We start from the raw sequence: 19,867 nt of genomic DNA, 5'->3' as shown, positions 1-19,867 counted from the left end.
CTGCTCCTTGCAGTCAACTGCATATTGATACAATGCTCTTTATCACAACAAAACACAAAACTCTGAAGAATGTACAAATTCCAGTGAGTTCTTGATGACTATAAAGACCTTGTTATTCTCATACAGGCTGGAGGCAGGAATTTTGCAAACTACACAAATAGTCATAGCTTTACCAGAACCACCCTAGGTTTGCTTCACACTTTCCCAATTATTGAACAGTCCTAAGGAGAATGTGCCTATTTTGTTATTAGCATTGTTAGCCTCATTAAGAAAGGTGATGGACAGTCTAAATGTGCTTCTTTGAAAGTATGTAAAGGCGTTTAGTCCATAAACATTCCTTTATAACTCTTCATCCATGGCTCCCTAAAATTGTTTGAATGTGTATTCCAACTTTCCAACAAGAGGGGCAGCCCATGGGTAGGAACTGAATTTATTTATTTGCTACCCATGCCCCACACCTGGGCAGAACCAGAGTCCAGCATTCCAAATAGGTATTCACCGTGGTTGTAAATCCAATTCCTGGAACTCTGGAGAAAGCTTTCCTCTAAATATCATGCTTCTGTAATAATTAAACAACTACACAGGTATGAGTAATAAGAGATTTATTTAAAAAGATGACTACAAAATTTGACATTGAGAGAGATAAAAAAAGACCCACAGGATTTAAATTTATAAATACAAAAGTGATTGGCTATAAACAATGTAAAAATACATTTCCCAGTCTCCAAACAGACTATAATTTAAGTATAGTAATTGTAAAATTTCTGTATTATAAGTGCATTTCTCTTATTGTTAAGAACCACCTAAACAGTTCATTTGTATAAAATATAACATTAAACTTTCCACAGATGTTAAAATTATTTTAAATTTGAGTTTATTGAGTTTGCCTCTTTCTGTATGTAACAGTGGTTTTGGTCCCAAGTTCTCCTTGAACTTTTTATTTACCACAATGGTCGTTTTACTCCTAATTCCTTCTACAATAGAAGAGGGAGGCTAATCAGTCATGGGTCCCCTGAAAAAACAATGTAAGAAAGGTTCCAGAATGACCAAAAATGCCAGGGAATATATTATCTTTCTGAAAAGGAAAGGATTAAGAGGCCAGCTAAGAGGCCCACTTCTACACCAATGAAGCAAATGGAAGTGAAACCTCACAACCACGAGAGCTTACGATAAGTGCAAACACGCTGTGCGTGGGAGGCCAGCTGAGGACGTGGCCATCAAACTCAACTACACCCAATGCATGGGTGGGGACCGAGTTACCCTAGGCGGTTTGCTGCGAATCCCAGCGAAGTCTAGATGATATTCAAAATGGCAATGGTACAGTTTGATGTGAAATTCCAGAACGTGCCTACCATAACTTGGTTACCTTTGAACCAGTCTTTATTCTTGAACTCAAGACCCAGGCTATTCCCTCCATCTTAGATGGTACGCCCAGTAAAAACAGCATCCATGATCAGTTTCATTATCTCCCAAACAGGCAGTGGTAGCATCACCACTAGCATCCAAACTCTGATACAAAAAGATGGGGTCACTAAACTACCTCACTGGAAACATGATTCCACTCTTTCAGATAGAAAACCTAGCATGCCTAGCCCAGGAGACCTCCACCGAAGTCCTGAAGGACCTGACACATGGGCTCATTGCTGAATACCAGAATCTTGAGTCAAAAATCTAGGGGGAGGACAAGAAATTATCAGAACTGGTTATGAAGTGTCTCTTGAGAATGGTTTGACTACTCCCTTACACCATCAACAGTATTAATCTGGGCAAGATTCTCTAGATATTCACTTTCTTAAGAAGGTCTCCTCCAAAGGAAAACTAGAGCAGTGCCTCTGGAAACAAAAACCCTAAAGATTCTGCTAACACTCTATGCAAGAAAAAAGGCCCAAGATTCTGGACCATCGAAAGACAACCGCCAATAAGAAAGAGAGGCAGAGGTCCCAACTTTGCCAGATAATGACGTAGCGAGTGTGTGGACCATTCTGATAAGGAGATAGAAAAGGGAGTATCTCAAATACATGGCAAATCAAAGGCTGGGGTTTTGAAAAGATGACTGACTCCAAAGAAAACACTTGAAAAGGACCTGCAGAGCTGTATTAATTTCAGTAGAAAAGACCATATGCCAATAGGAGAATGGACCATGTCCTAACTCACAGTATGAACTCAGGCATTTGTTAAGTGGTTGAAGCCTGCTTTTATAATTTCACTATATTGCACAAAAAGGGTATCTTTCTTATCTTTGGTCCTTAGGCGTGTATCAGTTTCTTCCACTTTTCTGTTATCTAAAAGTCTTTTTATTTTTTTTTACTCGATCAACAATCAAAGTGCAGCATAAAAATGGGGTTGATGATTGTTGCTGCTTTTATATACATAAAATAGCAAAATCTCCCATACATTTTCTGTTAGGTTATAAAAGAATTAATAATAGTTATCCCAAATTGTTACAATATAATTTTAAGGCTTAGTGAGATATAGTGAAACCTGGGTATTATTATATTTTATGGAAAAAACCTAGACGAACATTTTAAATATTGACTTTAAAAATTTAAATACACATTAAATTTTATCTGATCATCAAAAAATCTCATCGTTAAGCAAATTACAGTAAAAATGAAACAATTTCTAAATGGATAAACTTATTAATCATGCAGTGTATAAAGCACAGTTTGAAAGCTAAGTCTAGTAATAGTGACAGACAAATTTATCATTGTTTGAGCTGTGATTTAAAGAAACAATTGCCCTCACCTCAAAAAACAAAAATTAAATTAAAAAAAAGAAAAGAAACCACTTCATTTGACACAAGTTTTAACCGTTATAAAAAAAAATTAAAAAACAAAAACCCTCCAACTTAATCTGTGGTGACTGACACACAGTCCTGCCCCTCCCCTTGCTCTTCAAAAGAAGTGGTTTAACAGTTACACACATTGTACAAGAGCTTCTTCCAGGGCTCAGGTACCACGTAGTCGCTAACTTATGTAACACCTGCTCCCTAGAGTCTTTAAGCATTAAGTGGTTCAAGGGCCCCTGTCCCAACGGCAGTCTCAGGTTTTGTCAGCTGCGACTCCTGTCGTTTTTCATAGAGCATAATGAAAAAGTCACCCAGGAACATAAAACTTGCTAGAAATCCGAACACCTGAGGAGGAAAAAGGGGGAAAAGTTATATGAGGAATTCTGGAATAGAATTTCACATTTTCTACTTGGCTTTGAGAGTGTTTCATACAAACGACGATTCATCAGTTTTATCTTATACACATTATTCTTAACTTCAGTGGTAAAATAATTTTTCTATCAAAAAATGGAAGGAAGTTACAAAAAAAAAAGTTCCAGAATAATGGTTATTAGTCTCACAAAATACAAATATCCTGTCTTACATGTACATGTGTATGTTTGAGGTGCCAATCCATGAAACTAAGGTTAATAGATGAAAAATGAAAATCCTACAAAATGATACAATACACAGGATTATTAGCAATGGTTAGAATGATCTACAGATGAGATAACAGACCTATGTGAGTAGGCAGCGGAGCCTCGGTAAAACTGGAAAAAGTTATTACTATCAAAACAGAAATTCTATGTTAAAGATACTTTTAGGTCAAATTACCTAAACAAATATTTTCCAGTTAATTGTCACACTCTAATGACACAGCAACATGACGTCACCACCTACTTCCTCTTCCTTAAATCACTTCCTCATTGTACTCTTCTAACATCAAATATTCTGAGAGTTTTGTTAAAAAACAGAAGACCATGGTTCAAATTTAACTTCCTCACTAGCAAAACCCTTAAAGAAATGGGACCAAAGAAGCATTCTGTAAAAAGTAAAAATTGATGTACCGGTAGATAATGGTTAAACTCCCTTCCAACGCTAACACTGCATCTCCATAATTTTTAAGCCTTTGTTGTAGTCTGCTATAATCTCTTGACCCTTCACACTCAACCCCTCCACCCTAAAGAATGTGCATTCTGCTTCATTTCACTGTAAAGCAAACTGAGCTCCAAATTCATTAATTTACCTTGTTGTCCCCAACACATTCAACCTAAATTTGTTAATCCTACCCCCAAAACCCAACTCTCTTCTCCCCTGACGGCATCTTCCCCCTTATTGGTCTGGCAAACTGATTCAATACTTTAAAGGTAGACCAGACGTCACCTTGTCTGTGAAGCCATTTCTGATCACCTCAGAGAGTTCCAGTCCATGTAGGTAGGGCCCTCTGTGCCAAATAATCCAGATGGATGATCTTCCAGATCTTTGGCTCACATATTTCACAAAATTTTCTTGAAAATGGACTCCCTTACTCATTTGATTCTACAGAATTTTTCATAATTTAAAGAGTTGCAAAAGGTAATTTCCAGCATATTATAAATGAGTTTTTAAACTATTAATACCAGTCACTCTTAAATATAGCCAATGAAATCTAAATACTAACATAACGTTATGTTAATAACATAACAATCTAACATATCATCTAATTAAAATACATAAATAAGCTCTTTTTTAACACTTGGGATTTTCATGCCATGCTTTTTTTCCCCCTGTACTCAACTGTTCTCAACTTCCATTTCACTTCCTCCGCAGCATTTTATAGTAATATATATATGTACACTTGAAAATATTTTCCTGATCACCCTATCATACTCCTCTGCGACAAAAATATGTATATAAACTGAAATTAACCATAGACTCTATTAAAACTTTGGTTTTCTCTTCTTTCAATTGGTTTGGTTCATGTATCCATGGATAAAGATTGCTAGAATGAGTCATGGTTCAGCATTAATTTTATTTCTGTTTTGTTTTTACACATATTAAGTGCTAAGAAACTGTGATAGGTAGATAGATTATAGCTATGCAACTCAAACTTCTTTTAAGTTGTTCTATCATAAAAAGTAGTTTTAATGATCTATGAGCTCACAACTCAATTAATTACAACTTAATTTTGTCATGAACAAAGGATCAACTGGAAACCCGCTGACCTGCAAGAGGATTTGCTCCCCTGTTGTTAGTCACTCACCTTCACAACACTGCTACCAACTCAGGTCTATGAGCCTTCATTTACAGTTCTGAAACCCCAAAAAGCTCCAAAAATTCAAAGTTTTCATAATTTATTTGGCTCAAAATCGACACAAAGTAGAAACATCCCTTTTACTGTGAATATTCATATGCTTCATAAATATTAATATGCGAGATAACAAAACGCTACCCAGCCCCTTTGAAAGTACGGTGTAATAAAGTATATATATAGTATGACCTTTCTAAAATCCAAAATAGTTAGAATTCTAAAAAAATCTGCTCCCTGCCCAGGATTTCAGATAAAAACATTTACTTATCCTTCTCTTTTATTAGGCTCAATTTTGGGATCATTTCTCCTGTTATTCTCTACATCTAGAACAGCATATGTAAGATAATAAAATCAATTCTACCACTTTCACTAGCAATAACACGTTCATATGTAGAGTAAGTGGGTTTTTGTTAACAAAACTCAAATTCTAAAGACAGGTCCTAGATTTTTAAAGCTACCATATTTAAAGCTATCATTATTTGCTTTTAGGTCTTCTACTCAAAATTATGCTAAAAAATAAGTTAAAAGACAAACTATTCTCCCATATTGTATAACTTGTTAAGTCCTTTCCAGATTTCATATTTCTAATGAAGCAAAAATAAGCAAAGATAAAAATACAAAGCACTTACAATTGCAGCCACTTCAGCTGAAGTCTTGTCATGTGTAGAAACGAAAATGATGGACGCCAACAAAAACACACATGCTATCGCCACAGTAATATAAAAGTCCTATACACGTGTATATAAAACACATAAGGAATACAGACAGTATGGTTAGGTTGATGGAAACAAATGTTTTAGTTTTTAAAAAACTTCAGTGACTTAAACTTTTTTTTCCTTCACACAAACCAAATTTACATACTTTGACTTCTAACTTTTCAATAACCCTGGCATTCGATAAATACCCTATAAAGGAACCCTATCCACCCTTTGCACAGGGCATTACAGAGAGTACATCACAAAATAATCTTTTCATAAAAACAATTCCCCAAAAGGTGGTGTGTGTGTGTGTGTGTGTGTGTGTGTGTGTGTGTGTTTCTCTCTAGAACATATTACAATTATCAAGCTAAAGGATTTATTAAATCCTATCTTACTTTCAGCAAAAAAAAAGCATTTTTCTTCCCTTTCCAAGCATTCTGTTAGGATGGCTTCTCTGAGAGTACTTTGGTGCTTTGAAAGCACTTTGGAAAAGAGAGACTCAAAAGAACCACCCAATCATTATGTTGTTTTATACACCTGAAAAAAAAGAACTACAAAAAAATAGTAACCATAAAAAAAAAATAATGAATATAAAATAAAGGAAAAAAAGAGAACCACCTATCATTAACTAAATAAAATTATGCCAACAGTATGTTTTTTCAGACATTTAAACTTTCTGGAGTAACATATTACTTCCAAATGTTCCAAGTGGGTAACCCACAATGAGCTTGTATGACAAGCTAGCTACTACCTTAAAAGCTTCCATATCTCATCATAATGCAGCTTACAAAGCTGAAGCTCTTCATGGGTTCCCAAGTGCTCTCTAAGGCATTACCTCATAATGCTCTCTCTCATATGCCAACTGAAAACAGGGCTTGCCATGCTTGATTCAGAGGAGAAAATTGTAAGCGCAAGCCACTCCAAAGCGTTTTAGGTCTGGTGCTGTCTGAACTTGCTGAAATGCAGTCTCTACTAAACCTAATATCGATAAAACTATCCAACACATAATTCCTATACCACTGTTAATCATTCACTTAACATTTATAAATAATTTAAGAGGTTTTCTAAAAGAGGTGTTTTTCTGCCATACTTTGTTTTTTCTATTCCTTTGAATATTATTTCAAATCTGCTACATATATATATATACATATATACATATATACACATACACACACACACACACACACATATACGTATATATGTATATATGTAAAAAACTATTTACTAATATTTGGAGTACCTTTAAGGAGGTGTTTAAACAAGACAATCACTTTGAGACAGAATAATGTAGGGTTCTAGAGCCAAATGACCTGAGTTCAAATCCCAGTTATACTACTTCTTAGCTCTATGGCTGAATTAGTTACTTAACATCTGTGCACCTTTGTCTCTTCATCTGCAAAATGGGGGTAATAAGAGTACCTTCTTCATAAGGTGATTCTAAAGATTAGTGTCAACTCATGGAATAAGTGCTTAGATCAGTGCCAGGCACTTAGTAAATCTCCCATAAATAGTGGCTATTGTTATTCTTGATAGAATCTCACCCACAACAGCAAAAAACAGAAAAGATTCTTTCTTGTAAAAGATTATCATTCCACCCTAGACGCTATCACACCACACACACGCAAAACATTTTCTCTAGAACAGAGAAACCACTTTTACATAAAAGTATATTTAAAATTTAAGTACATTAATATGCACACAGTGAAAGTGAGTTTTAAACCATTAAACATGAAATCCTTACGATGTTAGGTGAAAAGCACAATATACACCGGGGGTGCCAAAAAACAGACAGTCCTGCCTGTCGTGTGGTGACGCGAGCATTCATTTGATTAACACCATCTTTTCAGCAAACATCATACTGCATGTCGCTACCATAATTCAATTCAACTTCGAAAAGTAATACATAACATCTCTGAAAATGTGTATATTTTTTGGTACCTCCCTGTGTGTGTGTGTGTGTGTGTGTGTGTGTGTGTGTGTGTGTGTATCTGCTTTATATATATATATGTGTATATATATAATATATATACACACACATATATATATATATATATATATCTGATTACAACTATTTAAAATTTTAATTACCTAGTAACAGAAATAAAAAACGCTAAAGAAATATAGTAAAATATTTACAAAAGCTGTTTTAAGATACAATGACTTATTTCTTTTGTTCTTAGTATTTTTAAATCAGTATTTACTCAAAACTAACTTTTCAAATGCTCTAGTTTGATGTAATAAATGTTTTACATTTTGTTTAACCATTACACTAAACTGGAAAATATTATAATATTGTTTGTCAAAAAGATCAATGTTCTTAAACACTGATGTAGCACTAAAGCAAAAACCAAACATTTCTTGAAACATTCTTATGGCTACTGATACTGTTTTGCTGTTGAGAGATAGGAAACAAACAAATGATTTTAATCTTTAATGTTTCAAATATAATTTTACACATTCAAACTACAAATCAATTAACTCAGACACTAGTGAATGTTTTCTTTGTCCAAATCTTACCATGTACTTATCTGTAAAAAGGAAGACTTTTCAAAGATTATAAATATAATGAACAAAAATTCTAAGGTATTCTCTCTGCATCCTCTTTTTAGAAGTATTTCATAAAATGAATGAGTCCTATTGTTGCCGTTGTTACACAGCGATGCCTGTGGTGATGCTATTTGCCATGACAGCATCCAGAGTTGCTCGGGCACTGGTGCTTGTAAGAGTCTGCTTAGGCCACGCGATAGAACGCAGAGTGTGAGGGCTTCCCTGGGGTCAGATCTCAGTTTCTTTTTACCCTATCTGCGTAACTTTGGACAAGTTATTCAACTACCCTGAACCTAAGAGTCCTCAACAGAAAAATGGAGCATAAAGGTGTGAGGCTTCTAATCACAGCACATCAAGGAGCTGACACACAGTGAGCACTGACAGCAGCTGTTGTCAGTAAGATGACAAAATGGTCACACTCTGGCCAGAGCCAGAACTGCATGTATGAGCTCATCACAGACTTGATGGAGCTGATTCAGACTCTACCTGGTTTTCAAAGTTATTTCTTAATTGTTATCAACGTTTTAAAAAGAACATTTAAACCTAAAATAATTATTTTGAAAGAAGGTAATAGATTCCTACGGCACAAAATGTAAGAGGCACAAGGATGTGGATAGAAAACAGTAAATAAATATCTTAGATGCATAATCAATATATGAGGCAATGCTGGCTTCTCATTAATTAAAAATCCTAATCTTACTGCTTTATATTTATCCTATCGTCTCTTGTTCTTAATAGTTAAGAGCTTATCCTCCTTAAATACAGTACCTATGTGAATAAGCTCATCTGTCATCTCACAAATCTATGCTGTACTCAAATAAAAACACAGGGTCAGCAGACTAAGCCTTTAGAAAGTTACGCATCGCTAATAAATGTCCTCTCAATTCACTTACAGACAACTTTTTTCATAATAAAATCAAAACAAAATAGGAAGAATTACATGCTGTTTACATTACGCTCCAGAAATACAGCATGTTAGTTCATTACTCCATCTGTAGTGTCTAGAAGATGCCTAGCATAGAACAGGTACACAGTGAATAACTGTAGGACCAATGAGTGACATTCTGAAATGTGAGAAATCAAAAGTAACAAAAATCCTAGGTTTTAAAAAAATATCTAATGTGCATCAGATTAAACCACCAGTAACTATAAACTATGGGTAGTGTTTGTCACTTTCATTCTAATTTCACTTTCCCCTTATCCTCCCATTTGGCAGGGAAAACTGAGTTGCTTACAGGCAGAATCTTCTCATGTTACTGAATCTGGAAAGTGTTACTACTTTGAGTAATAAAACTCTACAAGATTCCTAAATAGTGAGGTTCTTAACACAGGGATTATGTTTTTTCCATGCTTACCGATAACTTGACTTTCACGGCATCAACTCTGTCATAAACTGGAGTGAAGTACACGACCAGCATCAGGAGGCTCAGAAGAAAGGCACTGCAACTTACAAACTCAAAGAAGTAAAGTCCTCCACACAAAGTGCACTGTGATACAACTTCTTCACAGACAAAGGCCAGCAGAGACAGCAACTACAAAAGAAACAAAACATTTTACTAAGTGTTTTTCAGTGAAACCTACAGTATTCCGAAAACATCATCTGTTCACTCAAATATTTATAAAGTGGAGACTACGGCCAACAAGATGATTGAATGGCTGGTCTACACAGAACTTACAGTCTGGTTGCCTGGAAGGGAATATAGGTACACAATTAACTACCATGTTCTATAGAATAAGGGAAATACAGGGTGTTGTTACAAAGGAACACAGAAGAGGCATTCAACTTGGGGGTCAGGAAAGGCTCCCTAAAAGAAAGCTGAGACCCGAAGGACAGAAGAGTCAGTTTGGGGGGTTAAACTCAGTGAAAGACGTTCCAGGCAGAGAAGTGGTGCATACAAAGACGTAGAGGTGAGAGCATGGCACCCTCCTACCCCAATGCACACACATACATCCCAAACCCACAACTGAACGGTGAAAGCAAGTGGTTGAGTCACTGTGGCTAAAGGGTCCAGTTTGAGGGCAGGGGGTGGCAGTACAAAAATGATTAGAGACTAGAGAGGTAAGCAGAGGCCAGATGTAACTGTCCTCTTTAAGTGGTTTAAGGAATCTGGATTTTAAGGGTTTTAAAGCAAAGGGTGACATGATCAGGTTTGTGCTTTTGGTAGTTCTCACTAGCTATAATATGGAGAAGGGGCTGGAGGAAGGGCAAAACTTGGGACAGACATCCAGTTGGGAAGCTGATATAGGAAATCAGGGAAAAGAGAGTGCCCAGGTGACAGTCACAGAGAAGGAGAAAGGCTAATCAGGGAAAGATGAAGTAGGTGCCCTTATGAGACAGGATGAATACAAATAGAGTGGGAAACAGGATAATACATATACACTTAAACATTTTAACTTAACACAGAAAAGCACGTTTATTCAGTCATTTGAAGTGGGTCATTTCTTTGAGTATGAGCCTACCGGTTGGAATTCCACATCGTGTTTTCTGCATTAATCACTTTTATCATGTATGACTACCACTTCCAGAACGATGTTATCTGAAGTGGAGCAAGATCTTGGACACAGAGTACAGAACCTCTCTAGAGTTGGACTAATTTTACTAGCCTTTCACAGTTGCTTTGCTCTTACTTACAGCACATAGTAACTTATTTCTTTATCTTTCCAAAGCATCCAATTTAGTTTTCATAGAAACAGTTCCTTTTCAGACTCAATTTGAGTCTGCGTAATATTTAACTAAATGTTCCACCATAAAAAGTATAATTAGTATAAACCATTATGGGAATAACACAAGTTAACTGATGGTAGAGGGAAGAGTGATAAGTGCCCCAGAGGGGCCTCCTTGGCCGTGGCTGCAGGTGATAGGCGGGCATGGGTCGGACAGAATGCTTGTTTGCACGGTATGGAGAATGATTAACCCCGGTTGATTCAGCAGTTCAATTACATGCAAATGGGTTTTAACAGTGCCCCCACTGTTGTATATGTGGTGTTAACATAGTGGTGCTTCACTACAGAAAGAAGAGGTTTTGTTGTGTGTTTGTTTGTTTTTTCTTTTTAAGAGGCAAGTGTGTCAGGGAGAGACTAAATTCAGTTTTACATATGCTGTGTGTGAGGGGTCTGGAGTTAGGTGGAGATGTCTAAGAGGCAAATGGGTTTATGGGTCAGGAGCTCAGGGGAGAGGTCTATGGTGCAGATAAAGCTGTGGGAGTCAGCCAAAAAGATCACCCAGGATGAGGAAAGTTGGCCTTGTGCAGAACTCTGACGGACCCCAAGATTTAAGGGATATGCAGAAGAGGAAACACCAGCAAAGGACAATTAAGAGCAGCAGTCCAAGGTGAAGGAGACCAAGAAAACAGTACTTCTATGAAGAGCAAGTAATCAAGAGTGCAGAATGCTAATTAGGTTCTTAGGGGTCAGGTAAGAAGGGCACTGAAATACTTACTTTAGACTGAGCTGCAAGGTTGCTGGTGATATCAGCAAGACAAATTCAGTGTAGTCAGGTAGGGAAGCTTAGATTACAGTACAGCATATGGGGAAGTGAGAGGAAAACGAGGCAGTGGAATAGAGACAGCATAGGTCAGAGGTGTGGTGTCAAAAGAGGGGCCAGATAGAGTAGTAATGGATGAGGTCAAACGGAAGGGAATTTCAAGACGGGAAAGAACTGCGCACGTGTGTTTAAATGCTTAGGCAGAAACCAGTAAGATGAGTGGGTCTAAAGAAAGGAAGAAAAGAGGTTCCCTGAAGGTAGGATTCAGAGCTCAGGTTTGGGGCTAACTCTTCTCTAGAAGTAGGAGGGAAGAGAGTGAAGAGAGTTTCACTTGGGCAGTTTGTGTGGGTTTTGTGGAAGCAGAGGGAGTTTCCTTCTGAGAGTTAAAACCACCAAAATAACTGATGACCCAAGTCAAAGCCTGCTGAGAAATGCCTTCTCACCCAAGTCAGTAGAAACAACCAGATATATTAAGGGCAGCAAGATTACTACAAAATCAACAGATACATTTCATACTATTAAGTTAGTGCAAAAGTAATTGGGGTTTAAAAGGCTAAAAATTGCAAAAACTGCAATTTTTGCACCGACCTAATATATAATAAAAATTTTATTCTACAAAACATTTTCATACAAAAGAGGTCAATGGTACAGCCTCTCTAGAAAAGAGCTTAGCAGTTTCTTAAAAAACTGGGCATGTAACTGCCACACAACCCAGCAATTGCATTCCTGCAATGTTCATAGCTATGGATTGCTCCTTAGTAATAAAAAGGGACAAACCTGATACATGCAACAACCTAGATGAATCTCCAGAGTATTATGCAATGAAAAAAATCCAATTTGAAAAGCTTATATACTGCATGTTTCCATTTACATAGCATTCCTCAAATAAAAATTAGAGATGGAGAACAAATTAATGGTGATGATAAAATTATGACACACGTGATAAAACTGCATAGAAATAAACACACACATGTGCACATGCATGCACAGGACCTCCCTGTACATTTTTTTTTTTGCAAGTTCCTGTGAATCTATAATTATTTCAAAATAAAAGTTTTTTTTTAAAAAGGTGAAATCTAAATTGGCATCTAAGCCTAAGGAATTTTGACCCCCAAAATTCATATATCCCCACTAACGAAAAGAATCTATATAAAGATGAAAACGGATCCTACTGGTATGATTTCCTATTAGTGAAGCATCAAATATTCCAGTATATACCAAACTTCCTTCAGACAGCCGCTAGGTGAGGCATTCCCAATCATGAAACCACAGGATATAAAGTGACACACCAAGACAAATGCCGGAAGGTCACTGTGTAAGGGAATTTCCTTAGTCTCCTATAATTATAATTACAGGATAAGTTTTTACATGACTAGAGTATAATAAAATATTAAATGTCTCATATTCCATTTGCCTTTTTCTTGCCTCTTTGTTAAATCTTGTCCAAGTTTTACGAGTTTCTCTATGAGAAGTGTGCAAAATATACCTCAGTATACAAGTCAATTAACTGTGAGCAGGTATCAGCCTAAAACTCCAATTGGGGTTTGAGGATAGTTGATCCTGAACCATTCTTGTTACAATAATTAGATTACCCTGAACACTCATCTGTGTAGGCTATATGAACCAAAACAAAAATCTTATCTGTAGTATTAATACAGACTGCTTATCTATTCTCACTAAGAAAGGGGCAGGATCCAGTTGAGCCAGAAGCAATCAATGTCAAGTAAGTACAAATCCTGCTCCAAACTTGTTTAATAGGAATCACTCTTACTAACCTTAAAAGGCAGGTTCTGCATGAGCATCCTAAGAGACTGAGGGGGTACAATATCAAGTTTGGACATTTACCAGTTCCTACTCTCAGATAAAGGCAAGAAATCTGCACTACAAGCTATATGCAGAACAAAATTTTCTCCTGACTCCCTATTTCTAATGCTATTAAGCTTCCTTTATAATCTCCCACAGCACTCTACAGTCTGTAGTGCAAAATGAAGTGATCATTTCACAATATATACAAACACTGAATCATTATGTTGTATACCTGAAACTAATATAGTGTTATATGTCAATTATACCTCAATTTAAAAATGAAGTGTATTTGAGTATCATGTATGCAGCGCTATCATATGCATAGGAACATGTAATGTTAGAGCAACAAAATCAATGTACGAGAAACAACAAGAACACAATATATTTTGTACTTCATAGTTGAGCGTTCATTATATCTAAGTTCAGGAACTCGCAGGAAAATGTTCAGATCCACCTGGACTAAAAATAGCTGGAGAAGGATGAGTGGAAAAGCAAGGCTCCAATCAGAGCCAAGAGACACCCAGGATCTGGACAGGCAGAGGGCATTCCGGGAGAGCGACAAGAAAAGAACAGGTTCATGAAAGCAGTAATTCCCACAGTAAGCCCAAAAGGGATAATAAGACAAGCGACCTAACTGGATGGGGAGTGACGAGAAAGATGGTTAAGGTGCTGGGTGTGGTTATGTGATGCTCATGAAAGGGAGTAGGGACTTCTCAACAAAGACAAGAGGAAGTGCCCGCCTGGTGTAGTTGGTTAGAAGACAGAGGAGCAGAGGACTGGGTGGGGCCTGAAGGAATGGAATACCGCAGTTCAGGAGTAGGAGGAAGACAGCAGCTAGCCACAGGGAGGGAAAGCCGTGCCACACGGGAAGGGAAAACTCCTTTGAAAAGCAAGTAAACCTCCTTCAAACTGTTAAACAGTGAGCTGGGGAGTATGAGAGTGTGAGGGCTGTAGTGTGGCTTATTTTAATTGTGTGTGTGTGTGTGTGTGTGTGTGTGTGTGTGTGTTTTGGTAAGCAGACAATTGTAGTCATAAGTAAGGATTAAGTAAACAAATCTGTCAGGCTGAAAGGCAGGCTAGGCTTCCCTTGCCTTAGGCAAACATTTACTCTCCAAAAAGGTTCAATGATAAAGTTTGCGGACAGGGATCTTCCTCAAGGTAAAACTGGAGCATTTCAGTTTAGTACCTATCAATTTTCACATTTAAATAATGAAAAGAGCACCAATATAAGATAAACTGCTTCTACAGGATTTGCTTCTTAGCACTTACAGAATAACATTATTTATAATTTAATAAGTTTAAATCACTAGTGAATTCTAAATCAAACTGCTTGCTGGAAGAGTCACTATAATCACAGTACCCTGTGCCATCAGGATATTTAGCTGGTACCATAAACACAATGTCAGCTTGTTGCAGAGAGAATATTACACATATTTAGATCATTGCACCAGCTTACTAGCAAGGAATTAGATTGCTAAATGCATAGGAACATATAACGACAGCAAACATGTAATTCTCCCCTTAAAACAAAAACAGACTCCCTCAAAAGTAGCAATAACAACCCTCACAACATAAAATACATGGGCATAAGGACCAATCTAAGGATAGAATAAACTGGTAATAAACTGACTGCATAAATTTAGGACTGCAGTGACTCCTTACACTGAATTCCTAGATGAACCTTTATTTCCTCTTCAGCTCTGGAAGGGTAGATAGAAGTGAAGGTGCTTATGTTTTGGACAAACCTTTGACAAAATTAAGGTTGAACCTGAATGGTAAACGCAGCTATACAACTCCAAGAGGCTGTAACTCAGTTACCTACATATAACTGGAGCTAGTAAATGCTCTTCAATCTCTCACCTCCCCTTCTGTGTTCCATTCCTTTAGAGTGGAAAGAACCTCAGAGGAAATCCAATTCAACATCTTAGGATTCTAATCTAAGAATTTCCTAAGTACACAATGTCTGGGTTTTAAGTTTTAGAGTAAGGTTCTTTTCTCTTTTGGGGTCTTTGAGAATCTGATAAGATGTATGGGTCCAAAATAACCTACCCAAAGACAGAAATGCACATTTTGAATAAAACGTCATAGGGCTTGCAGGTCCCCTGTTCAAGTACCTCCTCTTCTAATTATGAGTTTTTCCAATACAGTTGTTTCCTTACTGGAGCTCTGAGATTCGATTAAATTTTTTGTTTTTTAAAGATTTTTTAGTGGGGAAGGGGAACAGGACTTTATTGGGGAACAGTGTGTACACTTCCAGGTCTTTTTTTTCCAAGTTGAGTTGTTGTCCTTTCAATCTTTGTGCAGGGTGCTGTTCAGCTTCAAGTTGTTGTCCTTTCAGTCTTAGTTGTAGAGGGTGCAGCTCAGCTCCAGGTCCAGTTGCCGTTGCCGTTGCTAGTTGCAGGGGGCGCAGCCCACCATCCTTTGCGGGAGTTGAACCAGCAACCTTGTAGTTGAGAGCCCATGCTCCAACCAACTGAGCCATCCAGGAGGCAACTCAGCTCAATGTGCTGTGTTCAGCTCAATGTGCTGTGTTCAAGTTGCAGGGGACGGAGCCCACCATCCCTTGCAGTACTCAAGGAGTTGAACCGGCAACCTTGTGGTTGAGAGCCCACTGGCCCATGTGGGAATTGAACCGGCAGCCTTTGGAGTTAGGAGCATGGAGCTCTAACCGCCTGAGCCACTGGGCCGGCCCCAGTTTAATTTTTTAAAATAAGTCATCTAAAGTAAGACAACCTAAAGGCAGAATTTGAGTGAGTCAAAGAAGACTTGCCTGTTGCCCCAGGCTGCATGCCAGTTTTAATTTATTTCATATATAAGTTCGTTGGGACTTTCTGGGTAACTCCTATAATATACTGTTGTGAAAGTTAAGACATTATTAAAACAGACAAAGCAGGAACAAAAAGACAACCACCAAAATGAAAGGCAATAATGAAAAATGTTTTTCAAAACTATATTGAAGAAAGCATTCCTATAACATCACAAGTTCCTCATAAACAAATAAACAGATTTCAAGAAGAGACATTAGTTTTTATTCTTTCCCTCTTTATCCTCATGGATGATGGAGAACAAGCCTAACAACCTTGCAAGGCAAATTCATCTGCCCCTCTTCTCTGAGTCCAAGTAAAGTCTACCACCAAATTTCTGGTTGTATTCAATTCTGAAGAGAAGGAACTATATAGTTTACTAAGCTATAAATAAGGTAATGAGACATTTTACTTTAGCTCTGCCATTTCTGATTAGGAAGGAAAGATAAAAGCAACTGAAAATAGGAGATGTAATGGGCAACAGCAGAGAAACTGCTGAAATCTAAGCCTTGTGAGAGCTGACAAGAGGAAGGGCAGAAGGAACAATGGCAAGAGGGAGTCCCTGATGTTTGATAAGAGCCTACAGACTGCCAGTGTGGAACTACCTAAAAGGAGGCTGGAGAGACAGCCAGACCCTCTTGGGTTCCACCGGCTACATTGCCACTTGCCTCCAAGTGATTTCCCAGTTATTCCCAGATGTGCATTTGGTGGCTTAAAAGTAGTGCCAGTTTCCTGACTGCTGTTTTTCTATTCAATAAAAGTAGGTCATCTGAGTTCTAAGAATATTAGTTCCGGTTATCTAAGTTCTAAGAAATTAAGTTCTTCCCTAAGGAAACCAACTGGCTATTTTTACTGGGGATGGTTTAAAAAAAAAAAAAAAAAAAACCAACCCATAAGCATTCCAAGCAGTCTCATTTTTCATCTTGCAGCATCTGTTGCTCATTGCTGGTTTAAAACAGAATATAGGAGCTTAATATGTGTGTGTGAATTGAGTTAAAATTTAAATCTCAAAGATGTTTTGATATTTTCACTAATGGGTTAAGGTACCTTCACTGCCCAAAAAGTAAACTGAAACTCAACGAAATTGAAAATACCATGCCCTAGTTTTGCTGCCTGCACACAAACACACAGCGCTGTCCTTTTGACTTCGTTACTTCCCACACACATGCCCATTCAGAAATAGTTCTTTTCCAATCCATATATAACTTTTGGGAGGCAATGTATTGGACAACACATCTTAACGCCGCAAAAGGTATCGGAAGACTTAGTCCACCAAATTAAACTGTCCCCATGGGCTCGCACCAGGAAAGCCGCAAGCACCAGAAAAAGATAAACAAAAAGCACTTCGTCGTCTAAATACAGGTACTCGGGAGATAACAACGCAGAGTACGTAACAGCCTAGAGAAGAGACGCAAAGGGCTACAGAAGAGTGAATGAAATAAGTCTAGGTGTCTCCCTTAGGTCTCCTCCGACGCATTTCCTGGACCTGCCTAACATGCTCGGTGGCCCTAGGTCGCCTTCGGGGACTCAGCCAGGCAGGGACTTGGGGATGAGTGGCCGCCCGGCGGCAGAGGTGGGAGGCGGAGGGTAACGCCCCCCGCCCCAGGCGGAGAGGGAAGGAACCGGGGGTGTGGAAACCGCCGCTTCCTGAACAACCAGGTTGAGGAGAGGCGGCGCGGCAGCCTCCCAAATCCACGGGCTGATGGCCCAGGAGCCAGACTCCCATCCCTGGCCCGGACTCACCAACTGCAAGATTTTGAGCGTTCGCCGGGGCCACTTGAGCCGGCCCAGGAAGCAGCAGGCTGCGAGGCGGCTCCGGGGGTCCCTGGCAGTGCCTGGGTGTACCTCCGTGGTGGGCCTGTAGACCGCTCCGTTCTCCATCGCCCAGGACCCAGGAACACAGCGATCAGAGAGCTGGCGATGGGGATTTCACCGACCGCACAAGTCCACACGGGTGGGGCTGGCACTTCCTGGGCCTCTGCCCCGACTTCCGGCCAACTCCGCCCTGCCCCGCCTCCGCTATAGCCCCGCCTCTTCCTTTGCCCCGCCCCCTGCCTCCCATAGGACAGTCTCACCTCATCTCACGCCATATGAAGATTTGGGGAGAGACTTTCACGCAAAGGAACAGAAAGTACAAATGTGCTAAGGACCAGAGGAGCTTGGCTGATTCTGAAACCAAAGGCTGGTGTGGCTTGGGCTAAGCAAGGGACAAGGAAAGGACGTGAAACTGGACATGCGGGCAGAGGCCAGATAACGTAGGGGTCTTGCAGAGCAGGGGAAGAAACTGGATGGCATTTTAAGTGCAGAGGGTTGTCTGGAAGAACTTTGAGACTTGCTACCTTCTGCATCTCTCTTAATTCCTTTCAGGTTTACTTGTCAGCATCATTTAGTTGACTGGCCCCTTGTTCAGCTGCTAGTCACATAATGTTAATTTTGTGTGAACTTAAGGAAACTCATCAAGGAATGTAATTATATTTTAGCAACTGAAGTTGATTGAGTTACATGTCAGGCACACACATTTTCTCCACAATATAATGTAGGTACTATCATTACTTTCATTCCACAGATGAAAAAAACGAGGCCAAGAGGCTGAGGATCATATCCCAGTTCAAAGAGCCAGGGTCAGCTAGAATGCAGACCTAGGCAGTCTGACTTGAAATCTTGCTACTAACCACTAAACAAGCAAACCTCAGCCTCTAACCCATCTCTCCATTAGGGACTCAAAACCCATGGAAGAGGGGAGGGGTTACTGCTGCCATCTGCTTCTGCCTTTATCTCTTCTCCAAACCTCCCTTTCTTCTTCATAACAAAACAAAGCTCCCATTCAAATGAATAGAGACAAGTAGATACTACTTTGCGGGAGCTGTCTACAGCCAGCCCACACTATCCTTCTTTGATTAATTGCATTCTAAATAAATGTCCTGCCAAGGCCAAGCAGCCACCCATCCTGTCCAATAAAATGAGGCCACTGTGTTTTCAGCAGGGCTACAAAGATTCACTGTCCTGTTATTCTTCAAATCACCACCCAGATTAGACACTACTGCTGTCTGAAATTTACTTTGAAATTCATCCAAAAAAATAAGATGGGTTGATGAATAGAGAGATGGATAAAAGAATAGACTTGTGATAAAGCAACTGTAGTAACCTGTTTAAGGTATAGTGTATGGGTGTCCACTGTATAATTATTTCATCTTTTCTGTGTGAACTTTTCAAAATAAAAAAATAAATAAATGAATAAAATAAAAAAAACTTTTCAAAATAAAAATCGAGGGAAAGTTATAAAGAGAAAGGACACTTTGAGACAGGAGAGAAGATGGACAAACTCTCTTAACCGGCTTGATTTGTTTAAGGTACAGTTGGGCAGTTCTGTTTGAATTTAGAAATGGATAAGAATTTAGTCTATGATTCACAAACTTCAGGGTGCATAAGAACCATCTGGGAATTTAATTAAAAAATGAAAATTCTTAGAAA

The 19,867-nt window shown here is 38.5% G+C and overlaps 1 protein-coding gene across 1 annotated transcript; it reads right to left on the bottom strand.

Annotated features, from left to right (window-relative positions):
• Positions 1-587: 587 nt before the first annotated feature.
• CMTM6 (CKLF like MARVEL transmembrane domain containing 6) lies at positions 588-18,388 on the bottom strand. The gene is made up of 4 exons (XM_019727739.3): positions 18,140-18,388; positions 9,658-9,834; positions 5,687-5,785; positions 588-3,133 (listed from the first exon to the last, which is right to left on the bottom strand). The coding sequence occupies exons 1-4, from the start codon at positions 18,275-18,277 to the stop codon at positions 2,999-3,001; spliced, it is 549 nt and encodes a 182-aa protein (XP_019583298.1). The 5' UTR covers positions 18,278-18,388; the 3' UTR covers positions 588-2,998.
• Between the last annotated feature and the right edge of the window lie 1,479 nt (positions 18,389-19,867).

Source organism: Rhinolophus sinicus, chromosome 5, assembly GCF_057876585.1.
Source record: "Rhinolophus sinicus isolate RSI-liver-muscle chromosome 5, RSI-T2T, whole genome shotgun sequence".
NCBI classification, from domain to species: domain Eukaryota; kingdom Metazoa; phylum Chordata; class Mammalia; order Chiroptera; family Rhinolophidae; genus Rhinolophus; species Rhinolophus sinicus.
Note: the sequence above shows the minus strand (reverse complement) of the source record. Positions and strands in the feature narration are given on the sequence as shown.